The following is a 21267-nucleotide window of genomic DNA, read 5'->3' as shown; positions in this document are numbered from 1 at the left end:
TTCGGAAAAATGACTGGTGGGAATTAAGGTAGCTGTTGGACCCTGTTGTAAACCTTTGGATCATTAAGGGAGGATAAGAAGGAGAAAAGTTATATTTTAAGTATTGTTTGTTGTCCCTATTTTTTCTCAGCTTTTTTAGTTGGAAGCATGTTTTATTCTTGCTCACTTTAAGGAAGAACAGGATTTTTTACCTTTTGCGCGCCCACTTTTTTCTTTTTAGTGGGACTTTCATTTTTTTTTTTTTTTTTTTTTGTATTGCATTATTAACTTGCTATGTCTTGTTTGTCAGGAAAGACAGGGGGTTGTGTTAAATTGATGTTTTGAAGTTGAGACTGGAACAAGTTGTATACTCCCTTTGTTTCTTTGAAGAACGGTATAGGATTTTTTTTCTTTCTTTCCGTTTCCTTATATAAGACTGGATTGTGAAAGTCAGAAGATTATTTTTGTTTATGTGTGCGTGTGAAGTTGTGTTTTTGCTGTTTGTAAATACTTGTGTCTCAGGACTGAAGTTTGAACCAGTCATCATCATAGGTATTCTGCCTTTATTGGCAGGTCCATATTTGAACCAGTAAGGTAAGTTATTATTTTTATTAATTTAGTTAAGTTTCAATGTTAGGATATTGCAGAATTAAGATTCCACATTAACTTAAATATACTACGATTTAGATACAGTCTTTATGTATATGGAGAAAGGCGGTTTGTTTTGGTTGATTTTGCGATTGGAATTTGTGACTGCTTACACTGAGAACTACAATAGATATAATGTTGGAAAATATATATTTAGCATACCGGTTATTTGTATCAGTAAGAATTAATTTTTGACATCAAATAGACGGGCGTTAAGAGTTGCGCAATACGTAAGATAGGCCTATATGAAACGTGGACCTATATTTACAAACTTATATTACATATCTTGAAATTTGAACTATTGTTGGGAATGGTAGCTATGTTTGTGTACAATAAAGGTTACCTGATTTAATTTCAGTTCACCCTCCCGTTCAGCAGCTAAGCTATATGAGACGTGGAACCTAAATTGTATTTATATATGAGGATCATAGCACATAGTATTTAGCTGATGTTGTGTTACTTAAAGAAACACCAGCTTTTTAGAATTGTTCCCTCAAGAGCCGCCACTGCTGGAAACTTTCTGCTTGTTATACATAGGTCTAAAATTTTTTAGTGCTTACTCTGGAAACTAATTGGAGACAGGAGTAATGCCTCTTTTTTAGCAACAATATACGATTTACAAGAGGAAACAGAAGTGAAAATTTTAGATTTCTTATATTTGTAATTGAATTTTCAAAATCTGAGGGGGAGGAGTTTATTTATGTTTGTACAGTTTCTTGCCCTTACTTATATTGTTGAAAGCGAGAACATGCTATAGAATGTATTTTAGATAGAGTATGGCATTGTTTGGAACTGTCAGATACTTTTTTTTTTTTTTTTTTTGAGAATCACACTGTAAGAACACTATTATAACGGATACACATAGTATATTTTACTCGTGTCATCTGTAGTAAATGCTGCTTATTGTAGCGATGTAGAAAATCGTTAAGCGTAATAGAGAAATTGAATTGTGGCCTGCTTTATATGGGAAGAATAATTGGAAAGAGAAAAGCGTAGTAGACATTATTGCGTGTCATTTGAAAATCAATGAAAATGATATGCTTAAAAAGTGTGATCCTACAATTAGAAACAGAGCCAGGCTCCGGACTCCAAGACTCCAGGGACCCCCAGATATTTTTTAATATTAACTAATCAAGTATTATAGGTTTTAGACCGATGGTATTTTTTCCGCTTGTGGTATTACTATAGCTAAGTCCTTTTTACTAGCGATACTTTTGTTTGCGGTGGGGTGTTTGTATTTGGCATTTGCGTGTTACACTATATACATGCACTGAACTGTTAATAATGAATGTAATTATTGTAATCTCGGAGCACATTAAAATATTATAGTATAGTTTTGATAAGCCTATGAAACAACAAAGAAAATTTACGCGCTGGAATTATACGTAAGATTGGGGGGCCCTCAAAATTTTAATCCGCCTACTTGTTTACAATGAATGAGACAAAGAGATAAAAGAGGAAGACAGAAACTTATTGCTAATATCTATAGTATTATTTTCCATTTTAATTTGATTTGGTAGGATGTGAAATATTTTTTAAAGTAATATGCCGTGAAAATATATTTTAGGCTACGTACTGTATCAGCACAACGCTGCATTACAGACACAAAAGATAGTTTTAATGTTATAATTTTGGGGTTTTTTAAAAATACTATTGTTTTTTATTATTACTGACTAAATTAATTAGATGTGGAACATTTTGTATAGCTTGGCTACATGATTTAGAAGAGATATTGAGGTTGGGATGAAAATTTAAATAATATAACTGTAGTACTTTGTTTACTTACAAATTTTTGTTGAGAGGGGGTTCCTTCTTTGTTTATTGTATGGAGAGTAAAGGTAATGTATAACAGGAGTAGGAATTGTAGGATTATCTTACTTGATTGCCAAGAAGAATATTGTGTTATTTGGATATTACACCGTCCTTCATTAAATCCTGAATAATAATTGTATTTCTTTTGAGACGATGATAGATTAGTCAAGCTAACTAAAATTGAATTTCTGTACATTTTTCTTTGCAAGATCGGAAGGAGAACGAATGGAATTTAGATAAGTTTTTTTTATTTATTTTGTATAGTAACTAAGCTGAACTAATTAGAATAAGTATTAATACTATTATACCTACGTTGGTATATTGCGAAAGACACATAGGAAGTCTGACTTGAAAGGTATTTACACTTTTGAGTATATCAAAGGCAGGAGGGCGGAGGAGAAGAGACGGATTTTATAAAGTAAAAATCAATTAAATTATTGTGTGCAAGTCATTATTGGAAAATAGTGTATGTATATACTCCTTTAAGCAATGCTAAGGAGGGAAAAAATTCACGAAAAGAAAAAACGGACACTTGCTTGCAATGGAAATTAATTTAATATTGCATTTTGGGAGCTATTATTTCTTTGCGGTACACGTAAGCAGTAGCGTAGCCAGGATGTGTGTGTTTGGGGGGCCCAAGTGCTGTTATAGTTACATATAGTAACATTACAAACAAAAAATATATATAAACATAAAAATATATAAAAAATTACAATCGTCAAAGTACTAAAGTATGCTGTCGGACCTCTTTGGAGGAGGCAGTCGGGGCCCCTCTGCCCTCCTTCCCTATTTCACTGCACGTAAGAGGTTTGGTAATTCCTCAGAGACCTGAGATAGTTTGCATTGAATTATTAAGTAATAGTTAGAGCAGGGAATCAACAGAGTTTTTACACATATGAGATGGAAATACGGGCTAGCGGTATTTTGACGGGGGGCTGTATATTGGAAAGTAATTCATTTCTTTGATAAAGAGATGTATTGAACATGAAATAAGGATTGCTTTTAAAAATGTAGAAATCCCAAATTAAAGATAGCAAGATCTAATTTAGTAATTGTCAGATTTATGCGTTCTTTTAGGGGGAGATACATGGGAATTACTGGATATAAGACAAATCTTTCAAATGTGGGTGTGGAGAATATAGGTGTATGGTGTGGGACAAATGGATGTAGAGATCAAAACGAAGAGATTTTTATTTTTAATTTAACTATTGACCTAGCGCCGCGAGAGGAAACGTATATTATTTGATGCACCATACATATTGCAGAATGTGGGTATGGAGAATAACAAATATATTTTTTCACGAGCTTTGCTCTTTTTGCTGACTGCATCTAGATATTATTTATTGGTCTTCTTTTTACTGATTTACCTTCTACCTTATCCTCTTTTAGCATGGTAGTACATATTATTTTATTTTCCGGGCGCCCATGAAGCTTTTATTGATTGCTAAAAATCTTAAGAAATTGTTTATGAATAACACACTTTATTGACTTACGGCCGAGAAATTTCTAATTAGCACCAGTCAAACGTTTGCTTGGCTTTTTTCAGAAGTTTCTGTGACTGGTTGTTCATGATTAAAAAGTAGGATGCTATCAGTACTATGAATCTTTTTAAATATTTTTTTCACTATATAGCGAGTTAAAAGTATGACGCGCTTTATACTTATTTTGACTGCTTTTGGTTTGTAATGGTAACCAGCCTAATCGCAATAGGTATTCTTAGTATAAAGAAAGAATACTAGATTTAGGGACGAAAATACTATGGGGAGGGAGTTAACAAATGATATCCATGTTCGTATAGTACATAGAATGGTATAACAGTTGTGTCAATGATTCAGTTTGTGTTGCAACGACTTTTACGAAATGTGAGTATGGAGAAAATAGATTAGTTTGATTGTAAGGAAATGTTACGAAATGTTGGATTCCTGTTTTAGTATAGCAACCAAATGAGAATTTGATGATAAGGACACATAAAATTAGGACATAAATGAAGAAGCATAACAAGGGAAATATATTTATAATATCGATAAACGTAAAGAGGTGACGGTGACTTACACTAATTATTGAATATGTCAGAATAAGCATATGGCTGGTACGACATGGTATCCAACTGTTGTTTTCTATGAATTTGAACTTTTCCTCTTGGTATTACATGTACCCTTTGTCTTATTTTGACATTACTATTTTTTTACTTCTAACTAAACTTTACCTAACTTATGTCATCATTTGATGTACGTAATTGCTGTCCTTTCAACTAGGCTTTTAGATAGTTTATTTTTCCTTTTGTTTAAATTAGTACTGTACGTTTAACTGATTTTTAACTTATTTTTCTAATTTAACATAACTTAATCAGCTTATCTTTACTTGTTGAGTAATATAATTCTCCTTCATTGTCGCACATGATGATAAATATTTTCCTTATATGATTTCATGCCTATAAATCTTCATTTTCTGTTATCCACTATTGTTCCTGATTTTATTTCCTAACGTGAACTAAATTTAGTTATATTATTCCCGGTTTGCTTTTCATAGTAATTGATCCTCAACTGAAACATCACTTGACGCTGCTATACAACACTTATTTTTCTCACTTCCAACTCTGAACGAAAACTTAATTTAACGAATTTCCACTTTGATTTGTTAGTCATTGGTTGGTATCCAATACTGCTTGACGGTAATAAATATAAAATAATTTACATTTTCTAAGATTTAGCCTTTCCTAATGTAATTGACTTAACATACGTCGAATGACCTACTTTCTTCCTTTGTAATGCGCACCTTTTGCTTGCATGCCTAAGCAAAATTTCTCCCTCTCTGCTTGTTTTTACTTTCTGTTACTGTGTATCTGATTGCTTGAGTATCTGTATATCTCTCTCCTGCCTCTTTTCTCTCTCTCCCTCTTTACATATATCTGTAGTTTGTATGTCTTCCTTTCTGATTGTTTTGAGTCTCTCTCTCTCTCCCTGATTTGAGTATCTGTAGTTTGTATTTTGGCTTCCTTTTCTAATTGTTTTGGGTATCTCTCTCTCTCTCTCTCTCTCTTCCTCTTTTCTCTCTCTCTCCCTCTTTACATATATCTGTAGTTTGTATTTTGACTTCCTTTTCTACTTGTTTTGGGTATCTCTCTCTATCTCTCTCTTCCTCTTTTCTCTCTCTCTCTCTCTCTCTTTACACATATATATAGCTGTAGTTTGTATGTTATCTTCCTTTTCTACTTGTTTTGAGTCTCTCTCTCTCTCCTTGTTTAGTATCTGTATGTTTCTCTCTTTACGTATCCTCTATTTGTTTTCACTTTTATGTATGTATTTCTTTCTATAGAATGAAGAGTTTCACAGAAGTTGAGTTTCACAACTTTATTGAACCTTAAGCTACTACAATTTAATCTACCCTAATTTTGACACTTGGCCTTCTAAGTAATCTTTATCTGTATTTTCAGTTAACTTTTCCTGATTCTCTTTTTTTTGTTAGTAGTATGCCTTTACATTGGTTTTCAAGATGCTCTAACTTATTTCTGTGCTTGGTATTATTAGTCTCTCGTCATTCGTAGTTCTTGGTAATTTTTTTGCTTGTTTTCCTTAGTGATCTCATGTTGAATTCTTTGATTCGTATTTGATGCTTTTGGTATGATCTAACCTAGATGACCTGAATAATTTATTTTGAATTAATTTAAGGTTTTGATAATAGTGTCCTTGATTGTACGTTTTATTCTTCTTAATGCAACTTATTACTTTTTAGTCGTGCTTGCTACCCAATATATTCTTTGTGCTTTTTTCTGCTTGTTTTTTCTTATAAATGCAACTAAGTAAAGTTTCTAGGCTTTGTTATTTGTTAATTAGCCAAATGAACCTCATACTTGATTTTTTTGGAATGTTCTTATCCTGAACTAGTCTTAATCTATTTGAAAAGCTTTTTGCCCCTTATTTGCTATTCTATGTCTGTTATCAATCCTATTATTAGATACCTTTATCCCATATTAACTACTACTGCTACTACTACTACTACTATTACTTGGCTGAATCCCTAACCAATTTACTACTGGTATTTCTTAACATGCATGAATGCTATTTTATTCTGTTCTTTAACCTAACCCATGCTATTTCTTATCGCCTATTTTCTTTGTCAGGCTATCCTATGTTTCTATTTGTGCTTGTAACTTTTCATTTTTATTTTTTCTGTTTTTGTGTATAACTCAAGTTTCTTTTTTAGGTTTTGTCATCTGTCTTTATACATGCTTTTGTTTCTGTGTATAACTCAAGTTTCCTTCTTATGTCTTTCTTTCTAAATTCTCCCTTAGTATTCTTTGTACTCTAACTATGTATTCGTAAAATTTTTATAATGGTTTCATTTAGGTCTCTCATTAGAACACTCGGAACTTACATAAAATTTCATTGACATCACCTGTGCCTACTGACATATACTCCGATTGCTTGGCTCCTCCCCTACTGTTTTCTGTTAGCTTCGTATTCTGTAATACTCCTATTTGAAACTATCATTATATATAAACTACTGAAAAAACTAGTTCATTCTAATCTCATCTTATATAAAACCAAATGTAAGCTATATTCTTATACCCACTTTAGAAATATATCTTTAGATCCAGTTAATAAAATGTTACTGATCACAGCATTCTTTCAATTTATATATACGCATTAGGCATATTGTATACTAACATATAAGATAGTGTATAGTATAAATATAGATATTATATACGTACGTAGTAAGGTATAAGATTATATACTATAGTGTATACTACATAGATATTCTTAGTACTACATATGTTCTAACACATGTTATGTTATATTTTAGGTTATCCTTTGTGGAACTATTATAATTGACCATCAGAAGTACCAGAGGAACAGGATATCTTTCTGCTACCAAAGGTATGTTTCTTATCATCTGAGCTTCCTATGGAAGCGAATTACTATTTACAAGTTCTCAAATGAAATTTGCTCTTTAAAATTTTAAAAAACGAGTTTGTGTAACAGACGAGAGAATAAAAGATACGACCCAATAAATAAATAAATAAATAGAGTTTACGTAGTAAAACGAACTATCTAAAATTCCTATGAAAGCGATTTATTTACAAGTTCACAGCGTAGTTGTTCTAGCGAGTATGCTTTGGCATACGATCCAATAAAAAATAAGGAGATTTCACTGAAAACGATCCGTCAAAGTTATGAAAGGAACATTGAAAGACCAAGTAGAAATAATCAAACATATAAGAAAGAACATTGAAAGAACAAGTAGAAATAGAAATAAAGGTTAGCTTAAGCTAGGTTAAGTTAGCTTCATTGAACATTCTAATATTCACAGCATAGCTGCTCTACGGAATATGTGTTCTTTGAAATAACACGCAAGAAAAATAAGATGAATTTTCTTTAATGAAAATGAGAGAATAAAAATAAGAAATAATTCATAAAAATATTAGGAAAATAAATTACAAGTGTTACTTAGTAATGTTTCTTTTGTTTCAGGGCAACAAATTGGAGATTGAAAACAACTGCCAAGTAGAAGTTGTAACGGAATTCAGAATTCCAAAGTATCAAAGTTCACAGAAGTAAAGTATCATTGACGACTTAATAAAGTTTCTGCTTAAGAAATTTTTTTACATGCAATATTTTTGTAACAAAGTTTGTAACATGCAGATTACTTTCAAATTATTTTTATTAGCGTCAGTTATTTTTAAGATCATGCATTTGTTTTGCGCAACGTAAACTTTGTAACATGATTCCATTTACAACATACAGTTTTTGTCATGAAATTTGTTTCGTGCTTGTATTTTTTAATGTATAAATCTTTCTTTGAATTTATTTTTGTTTACAATATACATTTAAGTTTATTCAGCATACAGCTGTTAACAGCAGTTTAATTTTTGTTCTGCTTTGAAATTTTGTCATCAATAACTTTCAGCATGCAATTGTTAACAGCAGTTTAAATTTTTATTTCTGATTTGAAGTTTTGTCATGTTTAAATATTTTTCAACATGCATTCCTTTAAAAATTGTAGCATGCAACATAGTTAAATGTTCGCATCATATACTTTCATTACATGCAAAGTAATTTTAAATATACAATTACAAGAAAAATATTTTCATTATATGTTACGTGTAAGTTAAACGCATACCAAAAATTTCGACAGCATGCATTTAATGTTTGAAATACTTTCATTACATACAAATTATCTTCCAAACATATAGTTTAGTAATACAGATTTTCAAAATTTACATTCTGAAATATAATTTTCATGTAAAGTAATATTGTTTCTTTATTATTACAGCATTCACGTGTTTGATCAACTGAATTTACCACACTCGGGTAACACCATCTAAGAACATTTAGATAAGGTTTTTCCTGTTTGCCCAGCGGCGGTAAGTGTTCATACATATTTTTTGTCAAACTTTAAAAGTTGTTAATAAACTGAAAATATTTTGTTACATAGATGAATTAATAAAAAACATCAAGATTTTAACCTAATGAAAAAACAAATATAAAGAATATATAAAAGGTTTAAGTACACAAAATAACATAATTATGAAGAATTGAATTTTACAATTAACATAGTTTGATGAACGTGTGCAGAAAAATTTTTTCAAAACATTTTTATTTTTCAAAGTTACACTTTTAATTTCGCAAATTGAATTTTTAAGTTTCCATTATGCATTTTGTTTTGAAAATGCATTTTCCCTTTTAAGTTTTATTTTTCATTTTCAAAATTTGCATTTTCATTTTCGTGAATTGTATTTTTAATTTGAAAATTAGATTTTCATTTTATTAACTCACCTTTTTTAGTTTACATTTCTGCATTTTTAATTTTATGTTTTTACATTTTGGTTTTAAAAATTGCATCTTCGTTTTATAAACTTGTATTTTTTAATTTAGTATAATGTAAATACATTCTTTATACGTATAACAATTTCAAAGTATCGCCACAAGTAAATTATAAATTTGTAAAGTTTAATACTACAAGACATTCTTAATTTTATCAGTTAGAATATAACTGCCTATCAAACTAGAAGATAAAAATATCATTAACAGTTACTTAATGAAAACTATCATTACTATTGAATAACATTTTTAGTAATAAATAAATCATGCATTACAAAATATATTAAAACAGAATTTAAAAATTGTATCATAAAAACTACATTATCACAAAAATATTTAATGTGTGTGTTACTTTGTTTGCTTATACATTTCATGTTACTTTTTACAATTTTAATTGGTACGATTCCTATGGAAGCTCTGAACAATCTATGATTGTGAATATATTAAAAATTCTTTCAGAAACTCTGTTTATGTATTCTATCGTTTGTTACACAAACTTGTTGATAAAATGTTGGGATCCAATAAAATTATACAGCGTGATCCAATAAATATTTCATTTGCTTTGCAAATTCAGAACACCCTTTGAGTGTGAACTGATACATAAGTTATTTTAAAGTAATTATATTTTCTAACCTTTTTATTTGGTTTTAAGTTCATTTAATCTCCTATTAAACTATTCCTATTAATTATTTTTATGTTATACTTTTTCTCTTGTTTGATATTTTCTTTAAGTGATTTGTAATAATTATCGATTTTGGTTCTATTTTCTTTTCTTTTATTTTTCTTTCTTTTCTTCTGTTTGTGTTTGGTAGTAATTCTTTTCTATGCTATTGATATTTTAACTAACTAGATAACTAACCTGATTTTATTTTCTTTCTTTCTTCTTTTGTTTCTGATTGCTACTATTTCTATTTTCTTTTTATATTTTAACTAACTAGATAACTAACCTGATTTTCTTTCTATTCTTCTGTTGTCTCTGTTTGCTACTAATTCTTTTCCATTCTCTTTTATATTGTAACTAACTAGATAACTAACCTAATTTTATTTTCTTTTTTTTCTGTTTTTTGTGTTTGGTAGTAATTCTTTTCTATGCTATTTATATTGTAACTAACTAGATAACTAACCTGATTTTATTTTCTTTCTTTCTTCTGTTTCTGTTTGCTACTATTTGTATTTTCTTTTATATTGTAACTAACTAGATAACTAACTTGATTTTATTTTCGTTCTTCTGTTTGTGTTTGGTAGTAATTCTTTTCTATGCTATTTATGTTTTAACTAACTAGATAACTAACCTGATTTTATTTTCTTTCATTCTCTCGCTTGTTTTGAAAATTCAAAACAGTCTGAGTGTGAACTGTTTAATAATTTGATGATATTTTTCTTTGTTATACTTTTGTTGTTAGTTATACGTTTGGAAAACTTACTGTGTGAAATTAATATTTGATTACCGTTTAAGTTACAAGTTATAATAATTATTAATTTAACATGTGATAAACACAAGATTGTAACGGGTATGGATACGAGATTTTTCTTTAACGCATTTGCGTACGAGATTACAAATTGAATGCGTCTGGGTACGAGATTACAAACTAAATGCGCCCGGGTGCGAGATTATGTTTTTGCGCCTATATAAAGCGTGCGAAATCGGCGCGGCCTCACTTTAAAAGAAGCACTGTTAGGGTGAAGACGTTTTTGATTGAACACTACGAGTTGTAATTGTAAACATACAACAGCTAGATAAAAATTACAGGATTTTGTCATTTAGTGTTATCGGAAACTGAGTGGATAAACATTTAATCTTCAATAAGCAGTGTTAGTATAGGATTGCTATTTTAGAAAATATCGGGAATCTTCGGCAATTTTAGGCAAACTTCGTGTTGTATTCTTGGAATTGGGTAGAATTCTTGGAATTTGTAATAACTAAGTCTATATAACGGCGGGAAAATTGCGCGGCGGTCAGTATAGCAGAAGAATTTGTACGGTAAAGACGTCCCTGATTGCAGTCTCCGTGTTGTGATCAACAGTTTATTACGGGATATTGTAAATTGTTTTGGCGGAAAGTAGTGAAGGATTTACCGTTAAACTTTGAAGTATATCATCGGTAAACACATTGAGGATCATATCATAAAATTCTAGTTACCAAACTTCAAGAAGAATTATCAGTAAGCTGATTTCGAACACTTTGACAATCTTCGGGAAACTTCGTGTGGAGTTCTTGGAATTTGTAATAGTCTACATGTATATAAGAGAGGTCGAATTGCGCAGGCAGTCAGTATTGAAGAATCAGCGAAACAGTGAAGACGTTTCTGGCTGTACGTTGCGTGGATCAATTAACTTGAAGAAAATTTTATTACATTAGATTATAAATTACATTTACTGGAAAGTGGATAAGGATTTACCAATAATCTTAGAAGAATATCTACGGTAAACTGCAAAAGTTACGGGAATTTTATCAGTATAGTTATCGAAAAGTATTAGTGCAATTGTCGATAAACTTACAAGTGCATTTTCGGAAATTCAAAAATTACGAGACAATATCATTTACAAGAGGAATTATTGACTTTATCTTTGGAGTACAGTGTACTGAATATCAATATATAGTGTTAATCTAATATTATTTTACAAATATACTGGTGTAACTTAGGAAGATAATATTTTATATATATTCTTATAGAGGAATATAATATTGTGGTTACAGATGGCGCGCATACAAAATCTTAAGGAACTCAATGATCTGTTGGCCATTCAGGACCGTTGTGGATATGACGCTCCAGATACTACATATTATACATGGAAACGTGTAGTTGAAAAATATCATTCTATGGGGGTGCGTGTACGTAATGTGCAATATGATCGACTGTTGCAAGCATTATTTAAGCACTATGGGATTGCTCAGCAACTTATTTTGGCGGGGTGTGAAACTGCTGCCGATATTACCGACCTTTATTGTACAGGGTTCTTTCGCGTGGGTGATATAAAAAATCAGGCTTGCGATAAGCTCAAACAGTTGATTTCATCAGGTAAAACTAGTGGGTTGTCTGCGGAAATCGCTGGCAAGCTATTAGGTGAACCTGTGAACTTGGCTGGCCCGAGTTCTGAAGAATCATCAATGACAATGTTTGGTACGGGTGTGTCAAAGTTTCAAGTTGTGAAGAGTGCATTCCGTAATTATGCGTACTTTGGAATTAAGGGAAAGGAAGTAACCATTAAGTGTATGGGTAATAGTGGAATCGAAGACCCGGAAAAACATGTACGAGATTTGTTTGATTTCGTATTCGCCCATACATTAAAGAATGTTGATCAGAACACCTTTGTAGGGATGACTATCGAGAGCACTGCCTCGAAGTTAAATAAGCCTATCTATTTGCCTTGGCGCAAAAAATCGCAATTGAACCCGGAGGCCCTCCTCTCCGTAGTAGAAAACACCCTCAACAGTAATGAGGAGTTCCTAATTGGAGGTGACGTCACCTTTAAGGTGCATAGTGTGCATCTCCGAAAGGGAAGAGGTAAAAGACGGAATCGAACCATTGCAAAATATGCACCATTGGGTGAATTTTTAGAAGATAAATTGGTTACTATGGAGAAGGATGTATATTGTCTCCCAAAAAGTGTAATTCTTGGGATGGCTAGGGCTGATCAAAAACATGAGCAAGTGTATAAGTTGAAAAAGAATCCTAAACGCTTATTAAGGAAAGCAATAAAATTATGCATAACATTAGGAATTGAAGCTAGCGCGCAAAACGGATGTACTCTCGAAGATGTAAAGAAAATTCAAAACCACCTCACATCCAAGTACCAAATTATTGTCTTTGAAAGGAAGCTTAATAGTCGGGAATTTCATGTGCTATATCCGGGTGTAAAGGGTGGAAAGCAAATATATTTATTGTTTGAAGATGCACATTATCAATTAATTGGAAGCGTTCGTAAACTTACGGGAACAGAAGGTTTTTGCGAACATTGTTTGCAGGGGTATAATAAGTCTGGTATTTATCACAAATGTGAATTCAAGTGCACGTATTGTGATAAGTATCATGAATTATCTACCTCTGACATTAAACGCGAATGTAGTGATTGCAATAGATTGTTTTCATCGAATGAGTGTTTCAGCAATCATAAAGATGTATCAAAACGTGGCAAGAGTGTATGCGACTTAGTCAAGGTTTGTAGCGATTGTGGCGTAATGTTTGATTTAAGGCGTCGAAAATCTGAGCACAAGTGTGGTGAGCGGTTGTGTAAACCATGCAATATGCATGTAGACCGAAACCACGCTTGTTATGTTCAGAATCAAAGCCTTACCCGGGTTGAAAAGTATTTGTATATAATATTCGATGTAGAGACTATGCTACTGGATATGAATGCTAATGGGGAACAAGAACACGAAGTAAATCTTGTGTGTGCACAAGTAATTTGTCACTCGTGCAAGGATAACACATTGGATGACTTATGTCAAATATGCGGAGATGAAAATGGAAATCGTGAGTTTTCTTTTAAAACTCTTGATGGGTTTGTTAAGTTTGTGCTAACACCTCGTCGAGAGTTTGAGAAGGTCATTGTGTTATCACATAATGGGAGTCGTTATGACATCCATTTTGTAGCTAAATATCTTACAGTGACCGAGCATCTTTCTGTAAATCTAACAATGACGGGACAAAAGATTACTGAGTTGAGAGTCGGAAACGGTCATATTGTGTTTCGAGATACTTATCTTTACATGGGAATTAAATTATCAAAATTCCCGAAAACTTTAGGCCTGCGCGGTAATTTAAGGAAGGGATCTTTTCCATATTTGTTTAATACACCCGCTAATCAAAATTACATAGGCAAAATTCCGGATCTTGAGTATTTTGATCCCGACAGTTTGTCCCCCGAAGAAAAAAGACAGCTAATCGCCTGGCACCAAGAACGTGCTGCAAGTGGCGAGGAGTATGATCTCCAAAAGGAGATGCTCGCGTACTGTCGTAATGACGTAAGAATTTTAGCTGAGGGTGTCATAAAATTCTCAGATCTGATCGAAGAGAAAACTGGCGGTATCCAGTGTTTCATTTCTTCAAGCACAATAGCCAGTCTTGCTATGCATATCTATTGCGCCCTATATTTACCTAAAGATTCAATTGGTGTAATTCCACCTCTTGGCTTTGATTATCGCGATCAGCAAAGTGTGAAAGCACTTCAATGGTTGCGGTATTTAAAGAAAACAAGAGGTACTGAAATTCAGTCTGCGGAAAATGGCACCGAAAGAAGATTTGGGAAATATAAGGTCGATGGATATGAACCATGTAGTAAGACTGTCTTTGAATTCATGGGATGTTACTGGCACTCGTGTAAATCATGTTATCCGGAATTACGTCACGAACAACTTGACGAATCCTCGTCTCATCATGCAATTATGCAGCAACGTTATGAGGCAACCATCATTAAATTAAATTACCTACGTAGCCGAGGACTTAACGTTGTTGAAATGTGGGAATGCCAATGGGATGATCAGGTGAAGAAAGACAAGTCCATTCAAGAGTTCATTCGAACTCAATGTAGGGATATTGTCGATCATTTGATCCCCAAGCATGCATTTAATGGTGGTCGCACAGAATGTTTCAACGCGTTGTATGAATGCACTGATGAGGAAAGCATTCAATATCTGGATGTTACAAGTCTCTACCCGTGGGTAATGGCTCGTAAGCCGCTGCCAGTAGGTATGCCAAAAATACATAGGGGGCCAGACTTTCCAGACGTGGAAAGTATCCATGGGTTAGTCAAATGTACCATCATGCCTCCAAATGATTTGTATTTTCCGATTCTTCCATATGTGGGTGGCGGGCGATTACTTTTCGGACTGTGCCAGACATGTATGGAGGAGGAAAATGTCAACAATTGCACGCACTGCGATAAGGACAGGAGTATTACTGGTACATTCTGCACCCCAGAACTTCACAAAGCAATAAAAGCCGGATACAAAATACTGCAAATTATCGAAATCTGGGAATTTAACCTGGTTGGCGGCGAGGAGGATAATTCAAATAGTCTGTTTAAAGACTACGTGAATTCCTTCCTAAAAATGAAGCAGGAAGCCTCAGGTTTTCCTGCTCAGTGTCAAAGCAAAGGAGACCAACAAAAATATATTGCAGACTATTATGCCCATGAAGGCATACAGTTAACAGAAGAAAACATTGAATCGAACCCGGGATTGAGGTATATCGCTAAGATATTCCTCAATTCGCTGTATGGGAAATGGGGTCAGAGAACAGACTTACCGCAGACAAAAATTGTTGACAATCCAGAAACATTTTTTACATACCTATTGTCGGCGCAATATGAAGTGCAAACTGTAACGCCCCTTGGTGACGAACACTTGATTGTCACATACAAGGACATCGAGAACGAAAACAAACCGTGGAAGTTCTCGAATGTCGTACTTGCCGCGTTTATTACATCATGGGCAAGGCTTCGGCTTCATGACCTATTGACGGCAGCAGGACCAAATAATGTTTTATATTGTGACACGGACAGCATTATGTATGTCCAAAGACGTAATGCTAAGCCCAAGCTTACAACCGGATCCTACCTGGGGGAGCTAACTAATGAAGTTCCAGAAGGGTGGGAAATTGACATGTTCATTGGCTTAGGGGCTAAAAATTACGCGTACCGTTTAAAAGAAATTGGGACGGGGAATTTTGATTATGTATATAAAATTAGGGGCATCACTTTGGACAGTAGAACGCGGGAAAAAATTAATTTTGAACATTTTTATGATTTAGTTCGCGATGACATTGAGAAAAAAGAGTTAAATTTCCCAGGGAGGATTGTGCGTAAAACTGGGTTTAGCATTGTATCACGACCTGAGACAAAAACTCACCGTAAAGTAAATAACAAGAGACAGCGCTTAAACCCTGACAGTATTGCCGACTATCGTACTATCCCTTATGGTTATCGAAGCCAAAGTCCTGTCCTGTAATGCGTTGTGTGAGTGTATGTGCGTATGCATATAATTATTTATTTATCACATGTAAATATTAGTGTGAATGGTATAAAAACATCTAGGGTAATCACACATTTTCGTTATCCCCACCTGGATATAGCATATAAATATTCTAAACTATAAGATTCCTTTTACGCTCGCAAGTACTGATCATCCCTATATCACCTACGCTGTACCGCACCCTCTTTTGTGAACAATATAGTATTTTGTAAATATTGTAAATATGTAAATTGTAAATATGTAAATTATAAATATGTAAATGAAAACATCATTATTGAAAATATAGAATTGAAAGTACCAATATTGTAAATACGCAAATAAAAACAACAATTATAAGGAATATACAAATGAAAGTATCACCGTTGCAAATGCATAAAAAAACTACAATTAATGAAAAGTAATTCATGTAAATATATGTTTGAAAATATAAATAATGTAAAAATATACCAATGAAAAACTAGAATTATGCAATTTTTTTTAAATTTCAATATTGTATTTAAACAATGAACAACACAATAAATAGGATCAATTTTAATAATGTGTTTTATTCCCATACATCCAATAACAGATATCATACTAAGAAGTATGTGTATTCAATATAAGATAAAGGAAGAATACATATACTGCGTCATATCAAGTATTCAACGATCATACATATACGTATTACATGCTTTAATAATACTTTATGTGACGCTCTTTCATTTTAATTAAGTATTATGCATATATATTCATTAATCATCAAATAAGAATGTGTATTCAATATAAGATAAAGGAAGAATACATATACTATATCATATGAAATATTTGACAATAGTACATATACTTTTACATAATTTAATAATTCTTAATGTGGCAGTCTTATAAATCTCTCTACAATAAATATTTCGGAATCGCGAGTTCGGTTCCGGTATCACCGTTCTTCGTAAAGAATCGGAGCAGTTCGTTCAAAGTGATTCTCCAAAGGATGTGGTGACGTCATCGGTAAGTAAATATTATATTTATTTATTTATACATGTATTATAGTATATAATACCCCGGTCAATAAAATAGTTAAAGGGTTAACAAAAATTAATATTAATCAGGATTCAGGTAAATTTGCATACATTAGCATGCTATGAATAATTAAAAAAATTATGCTCCAATTAAAATGATATCAAAATGCCACGCCCACTTAAAATGCTCTAGTTTTCATGCATATCATTAAAAATGATCTAGTTTTACCTAATTAATATGCAAAAATATTAAAATGACCTAGTTTTACCTAATTAATATGCAAAAATATCCTTATATTCCGGGTTAACCCTTTCGTTTAGTACCAAAATATGGCCATACGGGTCAGTAAATACGGCTTAATTAGTCCTTAATTAGGAAAAAGTTCATTAAAATGGTCATGTATTCCCTCCATTACTACTATTGTCTACGGTTTGAACTGCAAGAAATGATCATATTTCTTCGCGATAATGTGAATACAAAAGTGAAATGTTTTGTTTCTACACAATTTCCTTTTCTCGAATGACTGGATAGTTTAAAGAAACTTCTGTTGTAAAGAAAATAAAAAAAGTATGTCTTTAGGGGGAATCGATCTGAGGACCCCGTGAACTTGAGCCCACGGTGTTACCGATTACACCATCACGTCTTGCATGCAATGAAAGCGCCACATTGAGTGATTTGTCGAAAGAGTCCAAGCACTTTACATCACATTGTAATTTTTCCGTGTTTCGTTTTTAATGGGTTACTCTTTGTTTTTCGTAGAATGCACGAAAAAGCAAATACATTTGTCGCCACGATGCCCAGGAATACTGTTTTAACTGATGAGCAAATAGGAAGCTTTTGGCGAAATGATATGGGGCAATGTCTAGTATTTTATTTTCATAGCAGCAAGGGGCAAGATACTATCCCTCGAAACACATGCATAAACTTTCTTGACAGAGAAAACATATTCATTGGGATAGTATACCTGTAGTATCGCTAGCTGTAGCTTAACCAGGCCGCGTAGAGACATAGAGAACAGTCTCAAACAAAACAAGGGGATTGCAAGCAGATTCCTTTATTAATTAAACAAATGCATTAAGTAGGCAGACGTTAAAAAGAATACATGAATAAATATGACAGTGCCAAAATTAAAGGAGATGTGAAGCAACTAGGTAAATTACTAGGATATTATGATTAATAAAAGCAATTAATTTGTATATCAAGACAACTGATATAATTAACAAAATTTAAAAGCTAATAATATACCAAATTAACGATACAAAACAAAAGGCCAATTGAGAAAGCGATTCCCTTTAAGTAACGATAATATTAATCGTAACAGTATTGGTTATGAACGCAAGAATAGGACAACAGTAGAGTAATGGGGACAAAATAAATGAACCTTTTCAGCGAGACGTCTCCCTACCGAGGATCTCTTGATGTTAGATTCACTTGGACCAATTTTGCAAGTATTGTGAGATATTAAACTGGCAACGTGGTAGAACCCACTGAAAGAACTCACACACATTTCCAGTCAGCACTCGAAGAGAAATAACTAATGATTAACAACTTGTATTCCGAGCGGAAGAATACACACAATCCTGAGAGATGTCTTACCTGAAGGTCTACGAGGAGACGGCATAATTTCTTGAAGATTCGAAGGTAAAGGTAGTAAAGTGGCGTCAGCAAACGGTAGTCAGGGGTTCAAACAACGACTCTTCCCCAGGTGTACCTCAGTTCCATAAACAAACAAACAGCTTTTAGTGTAGGCAAATTAGACAAAATTATGGAAAAAATTCACAAAGAAATAAAAATTGTCAGAAACGTGTGGAATAGCGGTCCAATCAACATACTAAAATTCCCGGGAAATTCGAGTGAAGCTTCAGCCGTTATATTAGAAAATGGCCGCCGCCGATGACGTAAAACTACTTTTTTCGTTATTCTCAGGTACGTATTCATATATTGTGCGCCCCTGTGCTCTAAATAATTTGCCGCCCCTCCACACACAAGCTTGTCTCAAACAAGGAAACAAACCGTGATTTTGCAAACTTACCGTCTCTTGTTGCGTAGCAGTTTAGGTATGACAAGTTACAAAAGCTACAACGTAATTTTAAATGACCTAATTCTCTCAATGATGATTGATATTGATGTGTTGTTCTACCCGAAGGTCCCTGGGCAAGATGAACTCATGGTAGTTTGCCATTGCCTTCCATGGGATGATGATGACGTACTAAGGACGGTAACTACGGCTTAACTTGGGATCCGAACCACTTGTGTCCCCACAGGGAACCGAATCCGGAACCTCTTTATTACAAGGCAACGAGCTTAACCACTTATCCATTGGGGACACATTATATCAATATTGGCATGTAATTTATTCATGTAATGTAGGTTTTAATTTACTGCCGGAGAAAATGCATTCTATTCTTAATCAACCGTTATGTTATTTTTTATATTTCATAATTTCACTTGAATTATGATTGAGTTCCTGAAATATTTACTCTTATTAAATATTATCTAAAGCAGCCTACTAGAGATCTAGGGGATGCGATTTTGAAGCTGAGATTGTCTGGCATACATTGGTGAACGTCACTGTAAGACACCAATAATTATTGGTGATAACTGATAAGAAAAAGAATTGTTTACATTATTCACCGTCAGTACTGGTTTAATAGCATCTATATTAATAATACAAAATCTGTCTGTCTGTAGATCTCGAGAACCATAATACATAGAAACATGGAATTCTAGTATGTTTTAAAGCTCTCAGAGAAATGATTCAAATGATGTGTTTCAGGTCCCTAGTTCATACCTTAGCTGAGATATGGGGGGGGGTGAAAAGTCTCCATAAGAATAACATGGGAGCATTTTAAAAATGATCGAAAACGACCAATATTCGAGTTGAATTAATAGTTTCTCGGATCGCTGAGTTGAGTGACAGTTTTAATCCAATTCAACTTCAAGGTTATACTCCTTTTTCCAGGGAGGGGGCAGTATTTTAAACATAATCGAAAACGACAGATATTAGTGTTGAATTAATAGTTTTCGAGGTCGCTGAGTTTAACGGTATCAGTTTTCATGATGTTCAGGTTCATCCTCATACCTTGGGGCGGGAGAGGATGACTTAAAAATAATTAGAGCGAATTAAACATATTAACATATTTTCTCGCACTTGTGCGTGACTGCGGGTTGCTAGTTTTAAATATTACTTCATTGTGAATCTTTTAAAAAAGTCCAATATTTTGCCGCCCTGTGCTCGAACACAGCATAGCACTTACCTAAATACGGGCCTGGTAATTCTGCACACATGTCAGAAAATCGTCAGAGTGAGAGAAAAGTCGGTACAGGTGTGTTGAATAATGGTCCTATCAGCATACTAAAAGTACTGAGAAATCCAAGTGGAGCTTCGCTCAGCATCTTGGAAAATGGCCGCTGCCTACGCCGTGAAACGACGTTTTTCGTTATTCCGTACACACAACTCCAGAAAGTCGTCAGAAAGAGAGAGAGAGAGAGAGATAAAAGTCGGTACAGGTGTGTGAAATAGTGGTTCAGTCCACATACTAAACGTCCTGGGAAATCCGAGTGGAACTTCAGCCATCATCTTGGAAAATGGCTGATGCCGTAAAACGCCTTTTTTCTCGAAATGCTTATAGTAGATTCCAAGTCAATTAGTTTTAACATACGTATACGTTGTACTCTTATTTATTACAACATGTACAGTTTTACAGTATAAAGTTGTGAACAACCAGTAATGTATGGAAAGGAACAACAATTTTATAACATAATTATTTATTGATTTTGAGAATGTTAATACAAAAATTTGAAAATGGGTACTGATTTCGTCTGTCTAAAAAATAAATGCACTTGTATCACTGATACATTCAAATTACAACTTTCGACTTTTTACTATCCATGTATTCACGAGCAGTGCGGGCTTATTTGCTGACACAACTAGCATTGTCCATTCACATATTTCAAGAACAAAACCAATTCACACTGTTGGACTCAGCGATCATGAAACTTCAAGACGAACTAACTACTATGCTGAAAAAAAAATTGCAC

At 33.2% G+C, this 21267-nt stretch overlaps 1 protein-coding gene across 1 annotated transcript; it reads left to right on the top strand.

Annotated features, from left to right (window-relative positions):
• Positions 1-459: 459 nt before the first annotated feature.
• On the top strand, positions 460-16748 carry LOC145692355 (uncharacterized). The gene is made up of 4 exons (XM_081767655.1): positions 460-573; positions 7243-7316; positions 7911-8803; positions 11959-16748. Exon 4 carries the CDS (start codon positions 11959-11961, stop codon positions 16207-16209), a length of 4251 nt encoding a protein of 1416 aa, XP_081623781.1. The 5' UTR covers positions 460-573; positions 7243-7316; positions 7911-8803; the 3' UTR covers positions 16210-16748.
• The last annotated feature ends 4519 nt before the right edge of the window (positions 16749-21267 follow it).

The sequence above is a fragment of the Thermobia domestica genome, chromosome 1, assembly GCF_964235325.1.
Source record: "Thermobia domestica chromosome 1, izTheDome1.hap1.1, whole genome shotgun sequence".
Taxonomy (NCBI): Eukaryota; Metazoa; Arthropoda; class Insecta; order Zygentoma; family Lepismatidae; genus Thermobia; species Thermobia domestica.
The sequence above is the reverse complement of the archived record's forward strand: the minus strand, read 5'-3'. Positions and strand labels throughout refer to the sequence as shown.

Coding starts and splice junctions, on each gene's coding strand:
- LOC145692355 (XM_081767655.1), top strand. CDS start 11,959: ATGGCGCGCATACAAAATCTTAAGGAACTCAATGATCTGTTGGCCATT.